The sequence below is a fragment of the Lepisosteus platostomus genome, chromosome 14 (genome assembly GCF_059453375.1).
Source record: "Lepisosteus platostomus isolate fLepPlt1 chromosome 14, fLepPlt1.hap1, whole genome shotgun sequence".
Classification (NCBI taxonomy): domain Eukaryota; kingdom Metazoa; phylum Chordata; class Actinopteri; order Semionotiformes; family Lepisosteidae; genus Lepisosteus; species Lepisosteus platostomus.
Window position 1 is genome coordinate 6,394,909 of NC_142624.1, and position 24,522 is coordinate 6,419,430.

The 24,522-nt window shown below is 38.3% G+C and overlaps 1 protein-coding gene across 3 annotated transcripts; it reads right to left on the reverse strand.

Moving 5' to 3' along the window:
* Window positions 1–486: 486 nt before the first annotated feature.
* On the reverse strand, window positions 487–23,370 carry desma (desmin a). 3 transcript variants are annotated; one of them, XM_088606729.1, is made up of 10 exons: window positions 22,752–23,370; window positions 14,337–14,397; window positions 11,610–11,705; window positions 9,718–9,879; window positions 8,483–8,608; window positions 7,284–7,504; window positions 5,934–5,977; window positions 4,911–4,999; window positions 4,084–4,118; window positions 487–2,792 (listed from the first exon to the last, which is right to left on the reverse strand). In XM_088606729.1, exons 1-9 carry the CDS (start codon window positions 23,300–23,302, stop codon window positions 4,113–4,115), a joined length of 1,356 nt encoding a protein of 451 aa, XP_088462855.1. In that variant the 5' UTR covers window positions 23,303–23,370; the 3' UTR covers window positions 487–2,792; window positions 4,084–4,112. The 3 variants fall into 3 exon arrangements, with proteins under 3 accessions (XP_088462855.1, XP_088462854.1, XP_088462853.1); XM_088606728.1 differs by having other exon boundaries at window positions 4,084–4,123; XM_088606727.1 differs by lacking the exon at window positions 4,084–4,118 and having other exon boundaries at window positions 22,752–23,369.
* Between the last annotated feature and the right edge of the window lie 1,152 nt (window positions 23,371–24,522).

Genomic DNA, 24,522 nt, shown 5'->3' on the forward strand with positions numbered 1-24,522 from the left:
AATTACTGTGAGAAGGAAAGCTCTATTTAAGGTTGACCACAGAAACGGAAACAACTGTGTCCCTGAAGAGATTGTCTCCAAAGTGGAGCCAGTATCTCACAAAACCATGAGACCTGCAAATTAAATAATAGTTCATTACACTTCTACTTGCTAACCATATTACAATTCAGTCTAAAAGTTTTCAAATGTAATAAACTTTATATTACAAACAGTATATATCTGGCTTTCTGAAACAGCCATTTCTTATTATGTTTTTCTACTAAAGTGATCTACAGTATATACTTTTAGCTCTGTGTGTACTTTCAGAATCTAAGAATTTTAATTTGATTCCTATTTGTTCTCTGTAAGACAGGCATTTGATATTGTGTTGGTTTACACTGCTGGCTTTTGAGACTTGCATCCTCATGTCTCATGTTCTCCAGCGGTGACATACTGTATTCAAAAGGAATCTGAGGCCAGACATATGAACTGAAGATATCCCAAAAGAATGTTGTATTTTTTTTATTATAACGTTGATTACAACATAGTTTGTGCCTTAACAGAATTGTGTTCCTCGTCTTTCAACCCTAATCCTAACGTCTGTTGTGAATCTCTAAACCCATCCCAGAAACAAAAGTGCAATCCACAGATTTGAAACAGCTGCCCCTGCTCAGCTCAGAATAAGCTCACAAACGTACAGTAATTTTCAGGTACTTTCTTCATGTATTCCATGCATGTTACAAAACGTTAGCAGATAAGCACATGATATTCCTAGGCCTTGCAAAGTTTGCCAACAGAGCGTGCAATGTAAACTATTGCCTTATGCGCTGTCATCTCTTATGTCTGTTATTCTGTTACAGAGTTACAAATGTTTACAGAGCTGTCAAATGTGTTACTGTATGTTGGCCTGCAACCAGCTTGTCTTATAAACTGAATATTGCTTCTGAAGTTCTTCCATGGCAAAGACAGATGTTCTACTTCCCTGGTGGCATAATCTGAAATCTCTAGGAATGTATTTCAACAAGACCACTTAAAATGTGTTAACATCTAACATTGGAATATATGAAGCAGCTTTATAACTGTCTAGGTATCAGCAAAAAAAATACTTATTTTTTATTGTTAGTTTCTGTTGTCAATTGTTTGGAACAATTTTGAAATATTTCAACCTCAGTGTATATGTTAATAGTTCAGAGTTAAATATGTATTATTTTTTATTTGACTTTTTTTAAACAAAAGTGAAGCTTTGGTTACAGTTAGTGGTCATTGTGAACCTATTACATTTTTAAAAGATCAAAGAAGAGAGGCTGTACAGGAATGTTGTTGATAATTTGCTGTTTCTTCCTGGAGAGATCAGCACTCCACGAAATCTCTTGCTTCTACTTAACCATATATCATGATTCGTTTATTCCACCTTTGAGCTTATCAAACAAATTTTCAGTTACCATCTGGTGTCATAAGAAATACTAGTTTCGTAAGAACAGAAATGTTGCATCTTTATTGAATAATAATTTCTTGCAAATCTGACGTCTTGTTTCTATTTATGTTTTCACAGAATCTTTTGTAATTAAGGGAGAAAATAATTTAATTGGTTTTATAATACATCCAGGTGGGGGCTGCACATTGGTGGTGGTAGTGGGATTCCCCATTACCTGTAAAGCGCTTTGAGTGAAGTGTCCAGAAAAGCGCTATATACACTTAGTGTAAGCAATTATTATTATTATTATTACTATTAATTATTATTGTTGTTGTTATTATTATTATTGTTATTTTTAATAAAATGATTATTATTATTAATAATAATAATAATATTATTGCAACAGTAACCATTATCCATAGCTACTGTACATGTATTTTCATATTGATGTTGAACAGCACAAGAGCTGAGATGAAAATGTGTTGTGACCTCAATTTTCATGATAGAGTAATAATTCTAAAATGGCCAGTTCTTACATAATTCATTCAGCTCAGCACTGTTTCGTTAGGTGACTGTATTTTAGCCATAGAACAAAATAATATCAAAATATATTTTAAAATTAGCTGGATCTTTTTGTTGGTTTTTGTGTGTTCATTTTTAACAATTCCTTTTAAGAACTATTTCCACTCTTTCATGTAGGCAATTAATTTCATTCTTAATTGAGAAAGAAAATTGAGGTTTTAAAATCAAAGCTATCAGGACGGGTATTATTATTATAGAGGTGGCTTTGGAGTCTTCTCTGTGAGTCTTACATACGATCAAATACGAATCTTTCATGATGACTTCTAAACCCATGAAGCTAATTGCATATTCCTCTTCATTGCAATTAAAAAGAAAACCCTAAACTGATTTGGAACAAGGCACTGTTACATTAAAGAAAAATTAAACAATGGATCCACATTGTTATCTGTAGGAGTGTTTCTAAGCTTAAAAATCATAGATTCTAATGACATATTGCAAAGATATCCCTTTATTATCAACTAAATGTACTTTTTTTCTTTAGTACATTTAACATACACTTAGCCAGACTATCTGATAACTGAAAAACTGCTTAATTCCCTGTTCTTTTGATTCTTGGACATCGTGCTACAACATCAAAAACATGAGAACATACATTAATTGCTACTTTTCTGACTTTCTGTGACTTTTTCCATCTTTCTTTTCCGTGAACGTGTCAGGATCACTTGACTTCTGCGCTGCTCGAAGTGTTTTCTGTGAGCAAAGCCATGCATAAAACGTTTATGTTTGTCCATGTGCTTTTGGTGGGAGAATTTGAGTCTGGCCGTCCATTATCCTTTTAAATGACATCTTGCTGATGCTGTGTGGATTCACTGACGACCTGTAAAAATGGAAAAGTAGGCGTCGTTATGTCATATCCCATAACAGGGCTCAGGTACTCTCAGATCTGCCTTTCACCAGTGCATTGAATGTGCGTAATCCAGAGTGTTCTGACCACTTCAAAGGTGTTTCTTGTTCCATATGAGATATTTTGATATTTTGGAAGATTATGGGATCATTCTACTGAATATATCATCACAGTCTAGGTATACTGTACATACAGTGTAGTGTTAACACTAAAGGAATATGGTACTGTATCTTGAGACTAAGACTAAATTAGAAGAATCTAGTATTGAAAAAACATATCAGAATTGGAGGATATTGCAACATTTGCAGTGCCACAGCTGTGATACGATATTTTAATGTGATAACAGCCAATTAACAGATCCTCTATGTGGCCCGTGGTAGAATAACTAAACCACACCCATTCAATGTTCAAGTATTGCCAGACCCAGGGCATATAAAAACCTCAGAGTGAACATGCCAGCTCAGGAGATGCAGAATTGTGAATTGCCTGCTCATGCTATAGCATGCTTTGTAGGCCATCTCACTATGGCCACAAATACTGTATTGCATCAAAGTCAAAAATAGAGATGTACTGTAGAGACAAAATACACATAAAGTGCTTCTTTACACAGATTCTAAATTAGCCTGAAATGAATTTATTTAATTTTCCATTTGTTTACTGTATGTTTAACAGCTTTATCTCTTGTTTTTTTCTAATTACATTTTATCTCTGCTGATAGATATGTACAGTACTGCATATAAAGAAGATTCTTACACATGATGTCTTCTTCAGCGGTACTGCAGTTGTTTATTTTGCGGAACTGCTGTAAAAAGTTGTCTAAATGGAATTCCAATTGTGGGAAATGGTTACTCTTTCCCCTGTTGTTTTAGAGTGAGAGTAACTACCTTTTCCACAAAAGTGAACCCCCCCTTTAAGAGCTACAGTGTGGGAAAGGGGCATGTGTGGGGTTGATTTTATGGTTTATTTCTTGTGAAGTTTATTCTCGGTTTAGATAGAAAATTACCAGAAGCAACGAGGTGAAAACCTGTACTTCAAATTCAAAAAGTAACAAATACATCTGCGTATTTTACATTTTTTTGACCGCAAAGGCACTAAACAATATTTTGATAAGCAAAACAATTCCTGTGAAATGATGCAAGAGTGACTGTGTGACTCCCTGAGTCTGACAGTGCCAAACATGTCAGTGAACACCATAAAGTAACACCTCACTTGAAGCGTGGTGTGAGCTTGAAGCGACCCACTGTAGCAACTTGAAGAAACTTACAGAAAAGCATATCTGCTCAGGTCTGCTACTCAAAGCTACCCTGGTTAAAAATAAATGTGTAAAGATAAGAAAGTAACATTTACTTCCATAACAATGGTACGGCACATTGTAAAAGGGAAACTTCTAAGGAGAAATTTGAAGCTTGGTAATCATTTCCATTTAAGAACTTCAAAGAGTAAGAGGAAAGAAGGTTAAGACCATATCAAATTCTTCTAAGTTCAGATCAGCTTCAGTCCTTTCTCATTTCCTGCAGCCCAGAATGTTTTCTGTGCTTCACTTTCTTTGTTTTGAGACAGAGTGCTTTTATGGGATACTTAGCTGAGCACTGCATCACCCTCCCCAATAATATGATGTAATGATTGAGTTGTGCTAGTCTTTATGAGCTCCCAAAGAAGCTTTGGTATTGAGATGATTACTGTAAATGGCACAGAAAACCTACTACAATCAAACCATTTTTACAGTAAATTGATGTGCTGCATATCCTTTTAGACTTGCATATGTTTGTTATTACAGTAGTAAAACAACGGTATGATTTATTTCAAGCAGATTTGTTTCTGTGTAATAGCAGATTTTGTACGCTCTTGGGTGAAATCATAATATCAACGATGATAGAACCACCTTTGATCCCAAAGTTCAACATATGAAATATATGCCATTTACTCTGCTACCATTAACGGTGTTGGAAATCAATTGGAACCCACTGCTCTTGTCAAACACGGAGTCAGACAGAGTGAAAGTTGAGTCAGATGTCCTTTAGACAGATTCACAGAACAACTTTTTTTTTTCTTGTGGAACTCCTGCTAACGAGTTCTGTGAGAGTGCCTTACCTCTCCATCACGGGTCTCAATGGTTTTGATCAACACTGTTTTCTTGGAGTGGACTTCAGATGTCCGCTGGTGTTGCTCTGGGCTAGTTTCTGGAAGGACAGAGGAGACAAAAGATATGAACAAGGTCCCAAACATGTTTCTTTCTAAAGGGATCTTTTTTCTTTCTCACTTTGTGCTGAAGAATAAAACACAGGAACAGCCCATAGAATTTGTATATGAATAAAATTGGCCAAATATATCATTTCTATATACATATTTCAATCAATATTCCATGACACACAGTATCAAGGTAGGTAGCTGTATCAGCATGTGTAGGTTGCAAAGGAACAGGTAAAGGTTTATTCCATGATGAAGAAAAAGGAAAGAGACACAAAGTTTCAAAACCTTAAGGTGTCAGGTTTCATGATACAGTATGTACTGCACCAATCCTTTTAGCATATATGAAATTAACACATTGTTATAGCACTTTTTATCTCTCACAGTGAAAGAAATACCATCAACAAAAAACACTGTAAAATAGAGCCATTCTTTTAATCTGTTTTCCTTGTGTAAATGTACTAATTGTAAAGTCTCACTCGAGTTAACTATCAGGGTAAAGTAAAGACAAAAATGAAACCTGTAACTACAGGTTAGACCTTTAACACATAGATATACTGCCATCTGGAGAATACTGCTGTTACGACATTCATTCATCTCCTTGTGATGCAGAAACCTGACATTTACAAGTTAAAAAGCCAAAAGCTGTTCAATTAAAACTGGCCTTTTTTATTGATCTGTGTCTGGTTTTGAAATGTGTACAGTTTACTTCTGTAAAAATACTGCTCTTCAACACAAAGCCAAAATTCTCTCCCTGTTATTTTCACATTATAGTTAGGGGTATACTTTTAGACTTGGATCACAAGGGAACATAAACATAACATAAGATCTAACGAAGAAGTCAAGTTACAACTTATAAAATTCAATTTGTATTTCCAGTAATTTTACAAGACACTATAAACTTTTACAAGACACTTTCATACTCACCTCTGAAACTCAGTGAAGCGAATGTTTGTACAGGAACAGTGATCCTGAGGAAAAGATAAATTGGCACTTCAAATCATATACAGTTTACAGTTATACTGTATAAAATTACATATTATTTGTATTGATCACATGTATTATTTATTGATTGAAAGGTGTGTCTTTTGTATTGATTAGAATGACTAGGACTGGACAGAACTAAACACAAAATATTTGTGACATGTTTTCATTCCTAAGCTGTTGCTTAGCCAGTTTTCTCATTTATTTTAGTGTTAATAGTGTCATAGAACGGATCTGTTGTGAATTTTTCATTCTAAAAGAATGGAAGACTTTCTCATGGTGCTAGAAAAAGTAAGTAAAATACAATATACACTGTTGTGTAATTGTCTTTGACATTTTTCCCTCATCTTCATCTCTTTTCACTCCACTTTTCCTGATTAATGAAGGAACACATTATACTGCGACAGTGATTTGCTGAAATTTTAGCCATTTTGTTTTGTTAACAGCCGATTCTGATGGATCTGTATTTTACAGTACAAAGCCGGCTTTTAACTTTGTGGGTGCTTAAAGGGGGACAAAGTGATGTTAATTTGTTTAGTTTCCAACACCTACAAATATAAATTTAGGGTCATTAATGTAGAAGTATCCTCCCAGTATAGAAGTGTAACTCCCAGATGCTCAATAACTCGATAATATTTCATTAAAATATTAAAAAGTAAAGAAAGTAGATGGTTAGTTTGCTAAAGAGTTTGACTGCAATAAGCAATGATTGGAATTTATTCTCTATATTAAAGGGGAACTGCAAGACTATTTTTATATTTCGGGGTTAGAAAGAATCAGCATTGATGAGTGTATTTCAAAGCACAATAAAAGTAACATGTACACAGTTACTTGTAAAACCTCAAATTTATCACAAAATAGACAAACTTTCCAGGTATGCCATTTTCTGCAACAAAACTTTGAATTCAGTAGAAATATTACTCTTAACTTTTATCAGTTTAGCCAATAAATGGGACTTACTCATTAACGCTGTGGTGAAATATCTGCTGGACAACCTGTACTTATTCGCTTGTGCATCACAGTACATTAGTCATTACTGTGACTAGTGAGCAGGAAGGGCCGCTTCACATCACAAATCGTGGGAACTCTCTCTCTCGCCCATAGCAACACCAGGGGTTTGCAACAACATGGCGACTTATAGTACTTTCACAAAATTCACGATCTCATGCTTAATTCAAAATTTGGAATATTTTTTCGATGCCGTCAAATAATTTATTTACTGAGTGACCGAGGTTTCATAACGGATCTGAGAAATTGGGACTGCAGTTCCCCTTTAAATATCAAGGGCAGTACCTGCTCTCCTCTCCTTCCAGCAGTTTCCTGTAAGTGGCAATCTCCACATCCAGAGCCATCTTGACATTGAGCAGGTCCTGGTATTCTCGCAGGTGGCGTGCCATCTCATCCTTCAGATTGGCGATCTCTGCCTCCAGGTTTGAGATGGTATTCTGGTAGCCAGCCGCCTCCCCACTGAACCTGTCCTCCATCTCTCTCATCTGCCTCAACAGGGAGTCATTCTGAAAGCAGGCAGGAGGAGTGGAGCAGATGAAGCCATGAGCTGCTTTGCATACAGTACATTGCTGATGTAGTGACTTCAATTTTAAAATGAAACGCAAAAAAAATATTGCAAAACTGGTCATTAACCACGACAGTAGGTTTCTTGTAACTGATTAGAAAAAAACCCCATATATTTCATCATAAAAACAATTTCAGTACACTTTCTTTCACTTTTTTTGAGTATAAAAGTCAGGCTGGATCATACGGGTGGTTTATCTCTAAGCGCCTTGGGGCAACCTTGTTATAAAAATAAATTGAATTGAATCAAGTTTACCTCTAGTCCTTAGGCTAGGGTTTGAAAACTCTAGGCTTCAAGGGACAGGGGGTTGTCAGTTTTTGTAAAATTCCCTCACAGAACTTATTTAATTCAGGGGTGTCTAACACCGGTCACCTCCGTGTCTCCAGGTTTTTAGTGTCTGTTTAAGGCACTACGGAGCCCGGGTTCAATCCCAGGTAGGGGCAAGCGATGTAGCTTGCTCTAATTTCTTCCAGATGGCTCCCAGGTCCACTCAGCCTGCTTTCCAAGTGAGTACCGGGGGTTAATCCTTCTGGGGGTGATAGGCCGGCCTGAGTGTGATGCTGACCACATCACCTCCACCTACAGTGTCGGATGGTCAAGAAAAATGGTGGCCCTTGCCCCCTGTTCCCCATGGGCCTTTATGGCCTGAAAAGGGACCTACCTACCTGCCTTAAGGCACTAGGCCCTGAGGAGCTGGGAGAAGCTGTTAAATTGGTCCAGTTATGCAAGTAGCCAGCTGGTTTAGCCCATGAAGAGCTGAGCTGGAATACCAACCTGAAGACATGGTGGCAGCCCAGAACCAGGCATATATGTCCCACTTGTAACCGAATGTGTTATTTAAATAAGTTTGCTTCTGCACATTGTTTCAGTTACTCAGTGAAGTAGCTCTACGAAACCTGTCGGTGAGGAGGAAACTTACAGTGCCCTTGAGAGAGTCAATCTCGCAGGTGTAAGACTGGATCTGGTGGCGGTACTCCATCACCTCCTGTTTGGACTGTCGAAGGGCATCATTGTTCTTGGCTGCAGCCTGACTGAGGTCTGAAACCTGGGAAACACATTTTCATCATGACAACATTTCAGGGATTCGATTAGTTTTTTTAAGAACCCCATATCTGTGTACTTATTTTTCCAAGCCGATTCACACCAAAGTGTTGGTGTTCAAATGGCGCCTGTTATTATGTGGTACTACTCCATCTTCTTTGTTGTCACAGCCACCATACTGTTCATTCAAATTATGTTTGATAGTAGAATTTCATAGCAGGAACTTATCTAGCTACCTGTTATTATAGACTGTATATACTCAATTTAGAATAGACCATTATTTGGTTGTGATTGTAATTAGTGGCTTTCTGGTAATAACGTCTGCATCCCTACAGGAAGCACAAGATCCGGCAGTGTTGGTCTGATGTCAGAGACATTCATCTATTCACATGCTGCAAGCTCCACATTGAGAACCTGAGAATTACGGCAGACTGGTGGAGACGCATGTATCTTAGTATAACAATTAAAAACCTTTTGATTTTCTATGGCGCCTTTAAAAGTGGCTTCTCAAAGCACTTTACAGAGCAACAACAAAAAGTACACACTGACAGGTGAGCAGTAGATGGAGGTACAGAATAAAGTTGGAAAGCAGAAGGTCATTTATTTAAGAAGGAGACGACTAGAGGATCACTTCATTAGCCATATACAATTTCTTGCATTAGGAAATTTGTCTTTTCACATACCCCAGCTCGCTCTCCATAAGACACACAAGAAGGGAGAGAAGCTTGGGGTCAGAGCACAGGGTCAGCCATTTATACAGCACCACTGGAGTGGCTGGGGTTAAGGTCCTTGCTTAGGGGCCCAACGGAGTAGGATTCCTCTCCCACCCACAGGATTTGAACCAGCAACCTTCCAGCCACAGGTGCAGATCCTTAGCCACAGAGCCTCCGCTGGTTAACTGGTTTTGCATGCCCCTTTGCTTTCCTACTATAATCCATACTCCCTTCTGCTATTAGTATCCTTCTGAAATGCAGACAACCAGTAACCTCAAGCATTTTTTTAAAATCTCTAAACATCCTTACAGTAACCTAAACAGTGGAAGACTTGCCGGTATGATCTGGTATGAAAGCTGCAGTAATGAAAAATGTGGAGCAATCATGGCTAGACTGATACCTTGGACTTGTACCATTCCTCAGCCTCCTGGATGTTCTTAGCAGCAATACTCTCATACTGGGCACGGATGTCTCTCAGGGCAGCAGTCAGGTCCGGCTTGGACATGTCCATCTCCACCTGGACGTGAGTCTCCTGGAGCTGAGCCTGCAGCTCGCGGATCTCCTTTGGGGAGAAGGGGACAGCCAGTCAAGTCTGACTTCTGGTGATGAAACACATGGCTCTACAATCACTGAGACACTGAGAGATAGTTTCAACATTGTATTTCAAAACGTTGGGATGAGAGAAAAATATGCCCTGAGCTTTCTGCTTATACTACCAGGAGAGAAGAGAAGTTTCAGTATTACAATTAACCTCCGGTTTTTACAACTGAGAAGACTCAGTTTAAACAAAACCTCTGTTAAATAATCTGTTCTCTCTACAGGATTTATCACAACACAGCTTAACCTTTCATCAAAGGGGAAGAAATGAATATGTTCATTTTGATTCTATTCAATCTGACTAGAACTCCTAACCATCTAATAATGACACATTCTGTGCATATCTTGTTACTTTTTTAAAATAGCATATAAAACATTATTTATATTACATTTAATCAAATCAAACAATAACAATCTTAATTACTTAAATTGTTAAATGAGAGATTTTAGTTTTAAAAAGCATTGTCACTCCATGTAAAATGTGTGTTAATAGTTCCTGTGAGACCAACATTTTCTGAGACAGTAAGTCTAACCTTGTTTGGTACAAGAAGGCATTTGGTCTCTTAACTTTATGTCCTGTTCATATTACCCTTTCAAAGATAAATATAGCATTGCATCTGTTGGATAATGTTAAACTGTGACCTCTTACACACTTGTGTCATTCAGAAAGCACTCATCACTTCCAGAGTCACTCTTAAATGTCAAAAAGGAGCGATACAGCTTCAAAGGAACATTTCATTCATGCTTCACCCCCACAAAATTCTTATCATTCAAAAATAAACCTAGATTGTTAGTCAAATATTTTTAGCAAGCACAGAATGTTGAGCAAAATGTAATCAAGTTCAGTAGAACAGCAACAGGTCCGTAAGTTTTCTTTAGATATGAAACAACTTTTCCATCCTAATATTTAATATTAATTTTATTGAAAATGAGAGAATGGATTAGTTTTAAGGATAAAATCCCAAATAAGTCTTGTTTGACTAGATGAAAGAAGTTTATATTTTACCTGAATTATTTAATTGAAATGTATTTGGTTTGTAAATTTGTTGCATTCAATTTTTTTTAAATACTTCTAAGCAGTTACTGAACTGTGGCATTTTATTCTTTATATACAGTAATGAGACTACCTTGTATTGTATACCAACGTTGTAGCAGAATAGATACTATTAAAATAATATGTAACAACATATAATGGTATGGAATATAAATGCATTTGAACAAGGTTTTCTAACCAGGTGATACCTTTTTTGGTTTTTGAATGAACTCTATAGCCTTACAATATGTGTGATGCTGCACAATAAAGTATATAAATGTACATTATATGCTAGTTTGATATCTGTAACTAAGAATCTCCTGTAGTTGAGTGAAACTTGAGCAGTGTTGGGTTAGAGTTAGAGTATTTCAGATTTCCAGGTTTAGTGTGTAGCTACTGATCAGTGAGATACAAGATGCTGCAAGATGGGAGTCTGAGAGCTCTGTCCATCCTCCTTATGGATCTTGAAAATAAGGGAAGTTTCAACGACACCTAGGATTGCTGGAAGTTGCCCCATTTTCCAGCTCCATTGAGAGAATGGGTCTGTGGCCTGCTGAGGTCCGTACATTTATGGCCGACAGAAGCTCTGAACTGTGCCTCAGATGACAGGCAGGCAGAACACCAGAGGTGGAAAGAGAAGAAGAGTGGGTCTCTCAGCTCACCTCCTCGTGGATTTTCTTGAGGAAGGCAATCTCCTCCTGAAGAGTCTCGATGCGTCTCTCCAGGTCCAGACGGGCCAGAGTTGCAGCGTCAACGTCCTGCAAGGAAACATACCTTGAAATTCAGTCTCAGCTAGAGTGGCATCCTCCCATTTTTTCACACTGTAAGAGGGTTAAGGTGGCATAGTGGCACATTGGTTAGCATTGCTACTGAAGGATTGTTTTTTATATCACACCTTGGTAATCTCGAAACTATTGCAGTTTACGCATGTAACTTTATGTCTGGGCTTTCTTTGTAACCCAGCGGTTACTCGAAGCACTCATGACCTCGCATCTGTAAAAAAGTTGTTTATGTTTTATGTTTAACGCTTCTTTTGTTAACAATATGTCCTTGTGAGTCATCCAGCTGCTGAAGGAGGGGGTTGTGAGGGAATAAGAATTGCATCTTCCAGTTTTCTGGCTATAAAGAGAGCTCTGCCAGGGGAAATGGGCAGAGAAAGAAAAAAGGAAAGGAATCTTTTTTTTCTTTTTCTAATGCTTTCACTGCCTTGCAATGCTGGGGCCCTGGGTTCAATTCCTGGGGTTCTATCTGTGTGGAGATTGTATTTTCTCCTCGTGTTTGCCTGGGTTTCATCTAGGTGCTCCAGTTTCCTTCCATGGTACAAAGACTTCGTGGTAAGTCAATTGACTGCTGGAAGAGGTGTTAGTGGGCCAGCAGGGGGCGCTCACCCTGTGGTCCATGTGGGTCCTAATGCCCAAGAATAGTGACGCGCTATATAAGTGTAAGCAATTATTATTATTATAATTAAAAGCGTGTGTACATGTTTGTCTCTGTCTGCCCTCAATGGACTAACATCCTGCCCATCCACACTTGCACCCAGTGCTTGCCAGCTGCCCCATGACCCTGTATGGCATAAAGTGGCTAAAATGTGCATGCGGTATGGATGGGTGTAGGAGATCCATCATATACAGTACCGTGTGGAAGCTTCATGGCTAATAAATATCAGAAAATGAACACAGCACATGATAGCTGTAATGTGGCCTCTCCCAAACCTTGCTCAGTCACTTTTCCAGCCCCTGTGTGAAGTGACTACCTACAATCAGGAGTGAGGGGGTTTGAAAGTTTTTCAAGCAGGTTTTACATCTTCAAACTGAGCTTGTATGACGCTAAATCCTTTTTATCAGGTTTAATTCCACTCAAAGTTTTAACTTAAAACATTATTTTTTTAGTCTACTGTATATGTGGCCTTGGCTTTTATTAAACATTTTCACCCATGTGAGAAAATGTTGCGCTTTGCTAAGATTGCTCAGACTCAGTGCGAACCATACTAGTTTGTTTGTCTACAAATAGAATATCCCTCATGAATACCTCCTCTAAATGGCAGGACAGAACAAAAATAGCAACATTTAATTAGATAAAAGCATGAAGCTTGTCTCTGCTTTTTTTTTTTCCCTGAATAAAGCTCGAGAGCAGTTTTTTTCCCCCCACTGCAGCAGGAGCTCAGAGGAAAAAAAAAGAAGATTTTCCTCAGTGTATCTATAAGCCATTTAGCATCTGTGAGCCTTCTAGGCTGTGGCCGCCACGTATCCAGAAAACAGGACAAATTAGTGATGAATCAAACATGAGCTGCGCCGGTCTGTAAGGTGAGCCTTCTCTCTCACCCTGCTCTCGGGATCATGAGGTCTCACCACCTGCTGTGGCGACAACAGGGCATGACATCAGCTGCTAAAAGCACTCTGTAGCAAATGGAAGGTGATATTCATCCAAGAGCAACATTTGCGTTCTAGCCTGTGTTCCGCATTACAGGCAGTGTAACCAGGGTTCGTTTTAAGAGACTTACCGGAAAAAGGATATATCATGCCAGGAATGAGTAGAATGATAATGCCATACTGATATAATGTGCAGTAAGGCATGCATAATAGAAGCTTTGCTGCACAAGGGCCCACTGTCGTATATATTTAAAAAAAAAGAATTGATCTACAGTGCAAAGCCGTATTGAGAATGATACCATCCATGCATCCACTTTCACTAACTACTAAGTAGAGGGTCACAGGAAGCTGGAGCCTAACCAGACAAGAAACAGGGTATGCCCTGGGTGCTCATAGACTAACACAGACACCCACACACACTTAGACAAGGGGGCAATTTTCCTCAGAAGCCAATCTATCAGCATGTCTTTAGACTGGGGGGAGGAAACTAGAGTCCCTGTCCTGGGGAAACCACACAGACATGGGGAGAACATACAGCCAGCAGGCATATCACCCTGCAACTCACAACTGGCAACCCACTGAAGCTAAGTGGGTGTGAGCCTGGTCAGTACCTGGATGCCCCAGGTCCTAATGCCCCAGTATAGTGACGGGGACACTATACTGTAAACAGGCGCCGTCCTTTGGATGAGACGTAAAACCGAGGTCCTGACTCTCTGTGGTCATTACAAATCCCAGGGGGTTTCTCGAAAAGAGTAAGGGTGTAACCCCGGTGTCCTGGCCAAATTTCCCATTGGCCTTTACCAATCATGGCCTCCTAATAATCCCCCTCTATGAATTGGCTTCATTATTCTCCTCTCCACTGATAGCTGATGTGTGGTGAGCGTTCTGGCGCAATATGGCTGCCGTCGCATCATCCAGGTGGATGCTTATCAATACGGTCAAATACAGTACAGAAGTTCAGAGGAGCACCACTATTGCACGGATGTTCTAGATTTCAAAGGGGACAGGAATGCAACTTACAGCTCGGAAGGCAGCCAGATTATTCTCAGCTTCTTCCTTCTGATGAATCTCTTCCTGCAGCCTAGGAAATTAAAACACAATCAAAAGTTGGAAGTGTATTAGTTTGAAGACAAAACATTTGTTTTTTATTTCACCAGGTAAAATGAAATTTTAACAAATTGTCACATCAAATGGTGGACTGGAGGACAACTGCTGTGCCCCACGTGGAAATCATGACCCTCAAAGTCCAGTCCTAGCCTTTTGATTTTAACGTTAGTGGTGTTGAAATTCTCTTCTTCTGTTCTTTCTTACTTTTTAAATCTTTTTTCTTTCCCTTTGCTTTGCTTCAGGTTGATATATCGGCTTGGAATTATTTCAGTAGATAAAAAAAATGATTGGAACATTACCTGAGACATTGCCCTAGATTTCTGGCAGGCCTGACTTAGCAAAACATGCAGTCCCTTGTTGAAATATGAAAATGTGTGTGTGCAGCTTTGTGTAACCTACATACTGTAACTATACAGTAGGGGCATTGAGTGAAATTGTCATTTTTAGAGGTGCTATACACAAATGGTAAACCATTCTCTTTTACAAACACAAAGTAAAATCCATTTTTGCTGGATCATCTTCTCACAGACTTGCTGTAACCATGCAGAGAATGTGGCAGACTGATAAGACAACGGTGGACATTCAGTAACAACTAAAACAAAGGGGGAAAACATTTGAAAACACGCGTTTCCTAAATAACTAAAAAACACTGCTTTGGGGTCTAATTGGCTTTCTACAAGCAGAACAGTGATAATTTGTAATACAGTCGCTGTACTCAGGTGTGCAAAGACCTAGTCTATTACCTTAGTTAGTTTATGTCTGGGTCTGATAAGCAGCAGAGCGATAATGCAAGCAAGACTCTTCAGACCCTTCAGTTTTTGGAAGTACTGTATTTCATCCAACATCCAACCACCCAACAAACATGGGGTGGGAGCTTTTGATACAATACAACTATCCATCCGTTTTGTAATCGCTTCTTGTAATCCAGGGTCATGGGGAGACAGAGCCTATCCTAGTAAGCAATGGGCACAAGGCAGGATTCACCCTAGACAAGATGCCAGCCCGTCATAAGGCACACACACTCACACCAGGGCCAATTTTCCCAGAAGCCAAATAATTTACCAGCATGTCTTGGGACTGTGTAAGAAAACCCACAACCTCTGGCAAAAAAGCACCCCAGGTCCAGATTTGAACCCAGGGTCCCAGTGCAATGAGGCAGTAACGCTAACCACTGTGCCACTGTGCATTCCGCCTTCACCTAATTTATTCAGAGAATTCCAGTGAGCACCTTGCAATAAATTCATCCATGCTGGTGAAGTGCAAAGACATCAGATTCTCAAACAGCTGTGTGAGAGCAATTCGATTGGCAGCAGCCAAAAGAAATAGACAGACTCTTCTTGTTTGTAACCTTTCCGATGTTCTTATGCAGAAGAAAGAGACGTTTTGTGTATGATGAAGGTGATTATGGTCCACCAAAATATAATCTTCAGAAACAGATTTCTGCATGAAATTATCACGGAGACTTATGAAAATGTAAAATGAGTGTGTCGCCAAGCAATGTCCAGCATGCAAATGAATAACGTTTTGTATCGAACACAAACAATCCAATCTAAGCTTAACACCCAAATATACTGTATAGCTCAGAAGCCTAAACACTGTGTCTGGTATAGCATAGAATAAGACACTCCAACATATCGTACTTCAGTAAACAAGCTCATAGTCTATTGTAACTTTTAAAATAATTATTTTTACTTCCTGCATCTTGCATCAGAGATTACTGTTACGTAGACAATGTACATTTTTTTATGATTCCAGGAAACCAGAAAATACTGAAAGACATAAACTCCATACAGATAGCACCCAAGCATTGAGCCCAGGGTTCCACCACAACAAGGCAGGAATGCTAACCATTGCACCACTGAATCACCCATACAGAATTCAATCAAAATAGAAACTTCTGTGTGCCACTGAGTTTCCGATCATAATTCACAGTTCTAACCAAGAGATGAAGTTTTAACTATCCCCTATGATCTAAATGGTGGGTTTTTCTGTGAGACAACTCCATTTTGTGGAGCACTGCGAAGCTCATATTCTCTGTAGCAAATCTGCAGTGTGGGATGAACTCTGGAAAATTCATTACGTGTCTCACCAGCGTAAATAAAACAACCCACAGCTCCCTTTTTAAGGAAAGATATATTGGCAAGAGAGGGAAAGAGCCACTGTATAGATGTGACAGTAATCAATTTATCACTGCACAGCTTTTACTTCCATTTATAGTCACACGCAACAATGCTCTTGAGAAGAGCTTCCAGATACAAAGTAAGAAGTTTATTGACAAGGCAGTGAGTCCATTCCCAAATAGGAAAAGGACAAGGGTTTCTCTTATGACATAGAAGTTATACAGTAAGTCTAACATTTTCAGATTTTGCTTATTGCAAGCTTTTTCCAAGGTTTGAACTTTAAAACATCCCAACTGTGTTTGAAAGACTGTGGTTATGATATTCGCGAGTTGCTTATGAATGCTAACAAGCCAGAAAGAAAAGGGAGTGACTACATTAAATTCCAAAACTTAAAACAGGAAAATAGCCTATTAATATGACTGATCCATTGCTTATTTCAGGGTTAGCAGCAACGTTGAATTTGCCAGCTCAATAATGGCATTAAGGCACAGATTTGACACTTTATTCCAGAAGAATAAGCCCCAAGCATGCATTTATTCAGAGCATACTGCGATTGATTTTTGTGTTGAAGTAAAAAGTGATGTCAGGAAAAAAAGCAGCACATTGCTGAGAGACAAGAGAAGTCAATTATTTAATTGATGTACTGTAGCTGCCGTACCGTAGTTCAGATTCACAAAGATTTACGGCAGTACATAAAATATTACATTTGGAAACCTTAAACTCACATCACCCTTGTGCTTGTTCACCGAAATAAACAGCTTTATATCGCTTTCATAACCACACATCTGCATGTTTTCTTGTACATTGTTATCAGGTCATATTACTTAAAAATTTTCAAATCCTTAAATCTAAAACTTTGGCAGCTGTATAATAATTAATTTAGCAGTTTCCCTGGTTAAAATGTGCTTTGTATTGCTTTAGCAAAACAACAGAGGCCCAGCCTTATATGGTGTTCTCTTTCAAACAGAGTTCCATCTGGCTGGTTTGTGTTATCTCCTCATAAGGAAGAATGTCTGTTGTGAACTTTTGCTCGTGTTGTGCTTTGTCAGCTTTTTGGAGTGCTAGAATTTCCTGTTGATGGATTACAACAATAGCGCATTCAGAAAAGATGTTAGTTTCTCAAGCAGTGTGTTCCTTTCCTAGGTCTCTAACAGAACATCTGGACTTGCAGTGTTTGTTTAATGGGCTGACTAGTTCTGTCAAACATCACTGTTGTTGAAGGTGTTAGAAAGTTTCTTGCATGCAAGTTTATTGAGCTAAAGCTCTACAGTAGTTGGAAGAAAAGCACAATGCTGTTAGCTTCTAAGCCTTCTTGGTCTGCATTTTCTTCCCCAAAATTGCCCATTTTTTAAAATGGTACAGTAATACAGTAGAAGAAGGCTCCATGGCTGAAACGTTATGTTTTCTTTCTTCTTTTTTTCAGCATGGAATAAACCTATTACTTGTTCCTTTGCAGTAATACAGTAGTTAAATTGTACAGTAATACCCAGAAAACAATGAGCTATAATGTTGTTTAAGTTATGAATTTTTTTTATATGTTGTTTTAGATGGTAAATAGCACAATGGATTCCAATTATTTCGATAAAATTAAAAGTGAGAACCAGCACTTTTGCTGTTACATACTGTAAAACTCCTAATTCAAAGTATGAACTTCGAAAATTCAAAATTGAAGGTTCATATTTTTGCAGATACAATGTAACTTGAAGTGGTTTAGGACGGATCAATTTTTCAAAATGTAAATGGTTTTGGTTTTCAAGGGTCAGATACCAAAATATGTGCTAAGTAATGAAGAGGCAGTATTGCACAAGCCCTCCACATTTCAAGTAAAGTACATGTGAAATGCAACTTAATTTTCAAAATTCAAGTTTGAAAATGTAAAAGGAATATTTAAAAATCAGATACAATTTAGCTGCTTTTTCCGGTGTGCATGATTAAAGAGCAATGTTTTAAGACTGAATTCAAAACTTAAATGGAAGTAAAATATAAACTGGGGGTAGTCTATTGTCCTGAGCCATCTTCCTTGATTGCTGTCTTCTTAAACACATTAACAAATAGTTCTAGAGCAGTAATCGGTTCTAGAAGAATTTGAAGTGGACCTTGTGTCACATTGTACAGTGTTTTCTGGTTTTCTCTGAAACTTCTCTGACATTGCAGACAATGAAATGGTGCTCTGGTGATAATTCTGAATGCGTCCAGTCTGTTACTATTCTGTCTTCTTAAGGGTCTTTTGGAAAGCACATCAGTACACCTGAGTCACTTCTGTAAACTACTGCAGTCAAATGATCTTGTGAAGATCTGACCTGCATTGATACTCTCACGCCTAATCGTCTTCCAACTGTCATACTGCACACGTAAGTCTGGCAATAGAAAGCCAGCTATCGCTCAAAAATGTTGTGTCCTTCTGCATTTTCCTCAAATTGACAGTATTTGTTCTTGGTTAAAAAATACAGAAGTTTAAATGGAAGGGAATTCAACTTCTAATCGTTTTAGACTGTGAATACTTTAGCCTCATATTACTAATTGAAACCACTAATTATGAAGAAGTGTGTTCTATACACTATTTTCTTCTTCATAGACAGCCCACAGGAAATAACATCTGGAAAAGATTTAGTTTAGATAGGCATGACTTTACTGCTGTCAACTGATTACCTCTGGAGCTTCTGTAAACTTGCTTTAGAGGCTATAGACATGGTAAAAGTGTTTATCAACAGACGGTGGATACAGTAAAACCTACAGAGAAGCTTGTAGATTTACGCCTCTAAATTCAGATTACTGATTTAATCCTGAACAATAACCTTAATTTCAAATCCCACTTTTTAACGTGCACTAAGAATCTTATTGAGTGGCATCACAGAATTGCTGGTTAAGAACTGGTTAATAATAAACTGTAATGACTAGTGTTGAAAAGTTGTACTATATCATTAAACTTATTTTGGACTTTAAAGCATTCATACTGTACACACCACCGGTTATAATTTTACATCTTTTGTGTACTGTGTTTAAAAAGCACTAAAAAATCATTTTTTCTTCTCCAGAGATAAAAATAAAATGCTAAAAACAGCTATATATAACATGTGAGGCATAATCAATTAAAAGATTCCCTGTGCTGTCCTGTGATGAACCAGTTATAACTGACACGCTGAAATATTTAATTTTGTCTTTCGCTTTTCTTTAAATAGCTTGGTGCAGTGAGTGGTATTTGTGTCAGTGAATCATCGAAAATTAATTATAGAACTGTTAACTGTTGAGCAGAGATTTGGGAAAATAAGAATGATGGAGGAGTGCAATTCTTTTGTTATAAATGGTAATGCCGTTTGACTAGCGTTTAAATCTTCAGAAATGTTTGTCCAAATATGAATAAGCTTCAATGCACTGACGGAGATCCATTTTAGGAACCAAAACTGAATGGAGGCTGTCATTGTAAAAAAGGATATTGTGAAAATAGGTCTCTAATTCTGGAAGGTGATATGTCTGCTCTATAATATAGAAGAGAACAGCTGTGCACTGGTTCCAAGATTACACATTGTGACTCAGAAGCACGCATGCATTCCGGAGCTGCTGAGAGGTGGAGACCTCATTAATGACTTTTCTATGAGACTATTTTTATGATTAGGCTCATATCTTGTAAAAAAATACCTCTCATGACTGAGCCCAGAAGACACGAAGCTCATAATCTGTGTTAGGTGTAGTGCCAAGTTTTCACTGTAAGATGTTTCTTGCCTTTATCCTTTTCCAGGCTTGTGATTCACTCTTTAGCTTATTTAATTGAACCCCTTTTCTTGCTCACATCCACACAACCTTCCTTTGTCACGAAGCACGTGCCATACATTGCTATACAAAAGTTTTAGAAATTTTCCATTGCTCTGTTATTGTCACTCAGTAATTTCAGTTTATGCAGAAACAATTGTCCATGTACGTCTATATTAACATCCCACACGAATATTGTAGCTCCTGATGTCTGAAGTCTTTTGCACAGCAGTGTACTGTATTTGTCTTGTAATACAGAACTGAAATAGCTTAGAATATAGTTTAAAACAAACCCTGCTCCAGTCCATTTCCCAGTACATAATGATATCCTTTGTACACTATGTACTGTAGGTCAAATAAAGATTTACAAACTCAATCTAAAGACTAAGATTATTCATAATTTATGGTTGTCTCTTGTTGGCTGTAATGGTAAGGATGAGATGCACTTGTGTTATCATTGATCTCCATCTCAAAAGTTGAATCATCCAGCCTTTAAAATGACTATTATTATGATGATTGGATTTCGTGTGCTGTATCTTTATCTGCAAAACGTCTCTGTTTCCATATTCACTTCAAGCTTATTGTTTAGGTATGACATTGTTAATTCCATATATAGATATAAAAAAATCCAAATCAAAACAAATGAAACTTGGATCTCAGCTGCATTTGTTATATTTTGGCTTAAGATACAAATTAATACATTTGTCGAATATATTCAAGGCATTTTAATACAGATGACTTTAAACACTACAAAATCTATTTCACCTAATAGTACTTCAAACTTCAAAGGAATATAACCGTCTTGATTACTTTTTAAAGCACAGATGTCTCTTCTATTTGTCTGTCTGTGACAGTATGAATGTGACTGATTTTATAGTCTGCGTCTCTTGATGTCTCTTTAAAACTTAGTCATTAATCTCTAAAAAATGAAATTATAGTATGAGCTGTCCCTGCTTGAGAACATAAGAAATGTTACATATGATTTGAGGCAATTTGACCTGTTTAGCCCGTTCAATAATTAGCATCTAATCAATGCAAAGACCTCATCCAGCTGTTTCTTGGAGAAGCTGTACAAGTGACCCAGCACACAAAGCTAATTATCACACTGTAATATATAAATCCAAAGTCAATACATACGCAGAGAACTGTATTATTATTTTTTTCCATTCAAGAACACAATCAGAAATAGAAAGCAAACCCTGATTGAGGAGCTGACTAATGGGATTTCTTCGATTACTGTTCAAAGACAGCATATCACACACCCTTTACTCCATATTTTCACAATGTATTCAGTCAGTTGTGGGGCACCAGACATACTGTAGGTTCTTCAAGACAGAACAACTAGTGACATAGCAGACAGGATACACACCATAAAATGCAATGAAATGCAATTTCAAGTAATGATTAGTTCAATCCAATTGATAATTTACTTTATATCAATCAAAATTAAATGCTACCCGCTATTCCAGTACTGTGCTTAGGAACCACACACACACACTGACATTTAGCATTTTGTGGGTTGAAGACACTGTACTGTCAAACACTTCATGTTCTACTAGATTTTTTAATAACTGTATTTGAGGTCTTTTAATTCTGCGGAGGTAGACTAGAAATGGCTTTAACAATAAAATGTCTCGAAGGATATACCCATCATCTGCTTTACTACTGTTAAAGATCCTCAGACCCCTACTATTAATTTCATATTTGAATCAACTGTACAGTACCTTTGTCCATTCTATGTTCAAGTCTCTCTACCCCTAATTTCTAGAAAGAATAAGAAAAAATCAACAACTTCCAGGTTAACTTTTTCAACCCCATCTAAAGTATATTCAGTAAATGAGAAACTTTGAGACAAGATAAATCTAACACAGGCAATACATTTTTTTCATAGTTAAGTTAGCAACTAATCAAGTCTCATTGGGGGGGGGTTCTGATGCTTTTTTAATTCACAATAAAAACGGTTAAGGCATTAGACGTCTTCCCTCATCAATATAGTTCACACAGTTTTAAAAACATTTGTACTGCAATAACAGAAAATATATTTATATTAGTCACAAGTGTTTTCTGAAAAAAAAAATAGTTTTCAGAATCTTCCCAGTCATCTTTTCATATACATTTTTTCCACCATAAAACTTCCCTCACTTATACTAAAATGTAATTTTTGCATGAAAATTATTGAAACTCTCAAAGAGTTTAATAACTGAATCAGTCACCATTTAAGGTTTCTTTTTGGTCTGAAGTTTACCTGAAAACAAAAGGCTATTCCTCATCTAGTAGATTTTAGACGTTACAAATACTACCTCGTGGATTTGCAATTCCTATAAACTCGACCGATGAAAATGTTGCGTAGCGTGTAAAAATGAGAAGGCAGATGCCTTTTGGCAGAAATGATAAAATAGAGCAGGAGAAGAACAGAGCGGAGCTGTCAGGTGTGGATTATATCTGCGTTTCCTGTTCTCACCTCTGCTTCAGCTTCTGGAGGTCATCGGCCAGGTTGTCCCTCTCCACCTCCACGCGCGACCTCTGGTTCGTGAGCACCTCCACCTGCCGGCGCAACTCCCTCATCTCCTCCTCGTAGATCTCGGCCACGCGCGTCGGCTCCCGGCCCCGCAGTTTCTCGATCTCCACCACCAGGGTCTGGTTCTGCTGCTCCAGGAAGCGCACCTTCTCGATGTAGTTGGCGAAGCGGTCGTTGAGGTGCTGCAGCTCGGCCTTCTCGTTGGTGCGGGTCTGCAGGAACTCCTGGTTCATGGCGTCGGCCAGGCTGAAATCCAGGGTCTCCCCCCCGCCGACGTAGGAGCGCACGGGGGTCATGCGGGTGGACCGTATCGTGGAGAAGCTGGGGGACGCCGAGCTCCTGGACACCTGGTAGACCCTGGACGCTGTCGAGGATGCGCTGGTGGACCCTCTTCCAGAGTACGTGGCCCTGGAGAGACTGGGGGACCCCGCTCCACCTCCAAAGGTCCTCCTGTAAGAGGAGACCCTCTGAGTGTTAGAGTACGATTGGCTCATTGTGGACTTCTGGAGAGCTGCACCCTGTGGCAGAAACCTTGGCAAGTGAGGGCTGCCGTCGCAGGCTCTTGGTATTTGTACTCTCTCTGATGTCAGCTGCTGGAGGCTCAGCGCCCACGCAGACATTCAAGGGTCCTAGCGTCCGGTGGCGAGTGTTATTTTAACATGGTCTGCTTTGTGTCAGGCCAGCCAGGAGAAAAGAAAAACAGCTGGAAGGAACAATGAAGGCCCTGTGCAGTGGGGCCTGCTCATACACTCAAACTCCACCTCAGACAGCCAGTGTTTTACGAGGGGAAGCAGAAAATGCTGTTTTCTCAGGAAGAGCCATCTTGAGTTAGGCCCTTCAGACCACGTTCTCAGCAGTCCTTTAAGTGTGTGTCGGTCATTAAACATTAAGCGTGTCGAAAAATAGATCACTTAGTTTCCCACTAAAGTCAGCAAAGTTTCACTGGGTTGGATGCAGGATTGTCTGGAAACAAAAAAACGGCATTAGTTATTTACAAATTGAAAACAAAACTGAAAACATAGCTATGAAATTTCTAATTTAACTTCACGGGTACTGCTGGAGGTGCACTGAATGGCCTGTGCACTCTTCTTTGATTTTATAATATAATCCAGGATGTGTTAGATTAAAGATAGAAAGAAACACTTAGTGCTTAACAGTGTAGACTGTGATGAAGGAATACAAATCTATGCAGTACAACCTTTGGCACTTGAGATAACAACACATCCATCTTTAGTTTTTAATATCTTACAGCATCCTTTTCAATTAAATTGGTACATAAGGAGATAAAGAGCTAAATACCAAGTATGCACTAATAATACTTTAGTATCTGATGATAATATGTCTCTGATAATACCCTATGCTGAAGGAATCATTGAAAAAAACATTAGCCTAAACTCAAATAATACCCAAGGGCTATTTTTAAAAGGTCTGAGTTACCACAGAACATTAATAGACATATCTTCCCTCTTGTGAGATATCCCTTGTATGCAAATACCCATCACTACATACTGTATATGTTCAGTCAACGCAAGATTACACTTTGCACAGCAATCTGCCACAGTAAACTATAGCATAAAAGGGAATAAAAAACAATGCAGTATGGATATTATTGAATTACTGAATATCTCTCATTTAGAAAGTCTGACTGTGAAGTACTGTAGCATTTACAGTAAATACATCTTGACTTCACAGTATGTTTGGTAAAATTGAAATG

What these genes read in the sequence shown, in the direction of transcription:
- desma (XM_088606727.1), bottom strand. Translation starts at nt 23,302, where the DNA reads ATGAGCCAATCGTACTCTAACACTCAGAGGGTCTCCTCTTACAGGAGG. An exon ending in AGGAATGGTACAAGTCCAAG is followed by an intron (nt 8,609 to 9,717) that starts GTATCAGTCTAG and finishes TGTGTTTCCCAG; the next exon opens with GTTTCAGACCTCAGTCAGGC. An exon ending in TTGAGACCCGTGATGGAGAG is followed by an intron (nt 2,793 to 4,910) that starts GTAAGGCACTCT and finishes CCATTTTTACAG; the next exon opens with GTCGTCAGTGAATCCACACA.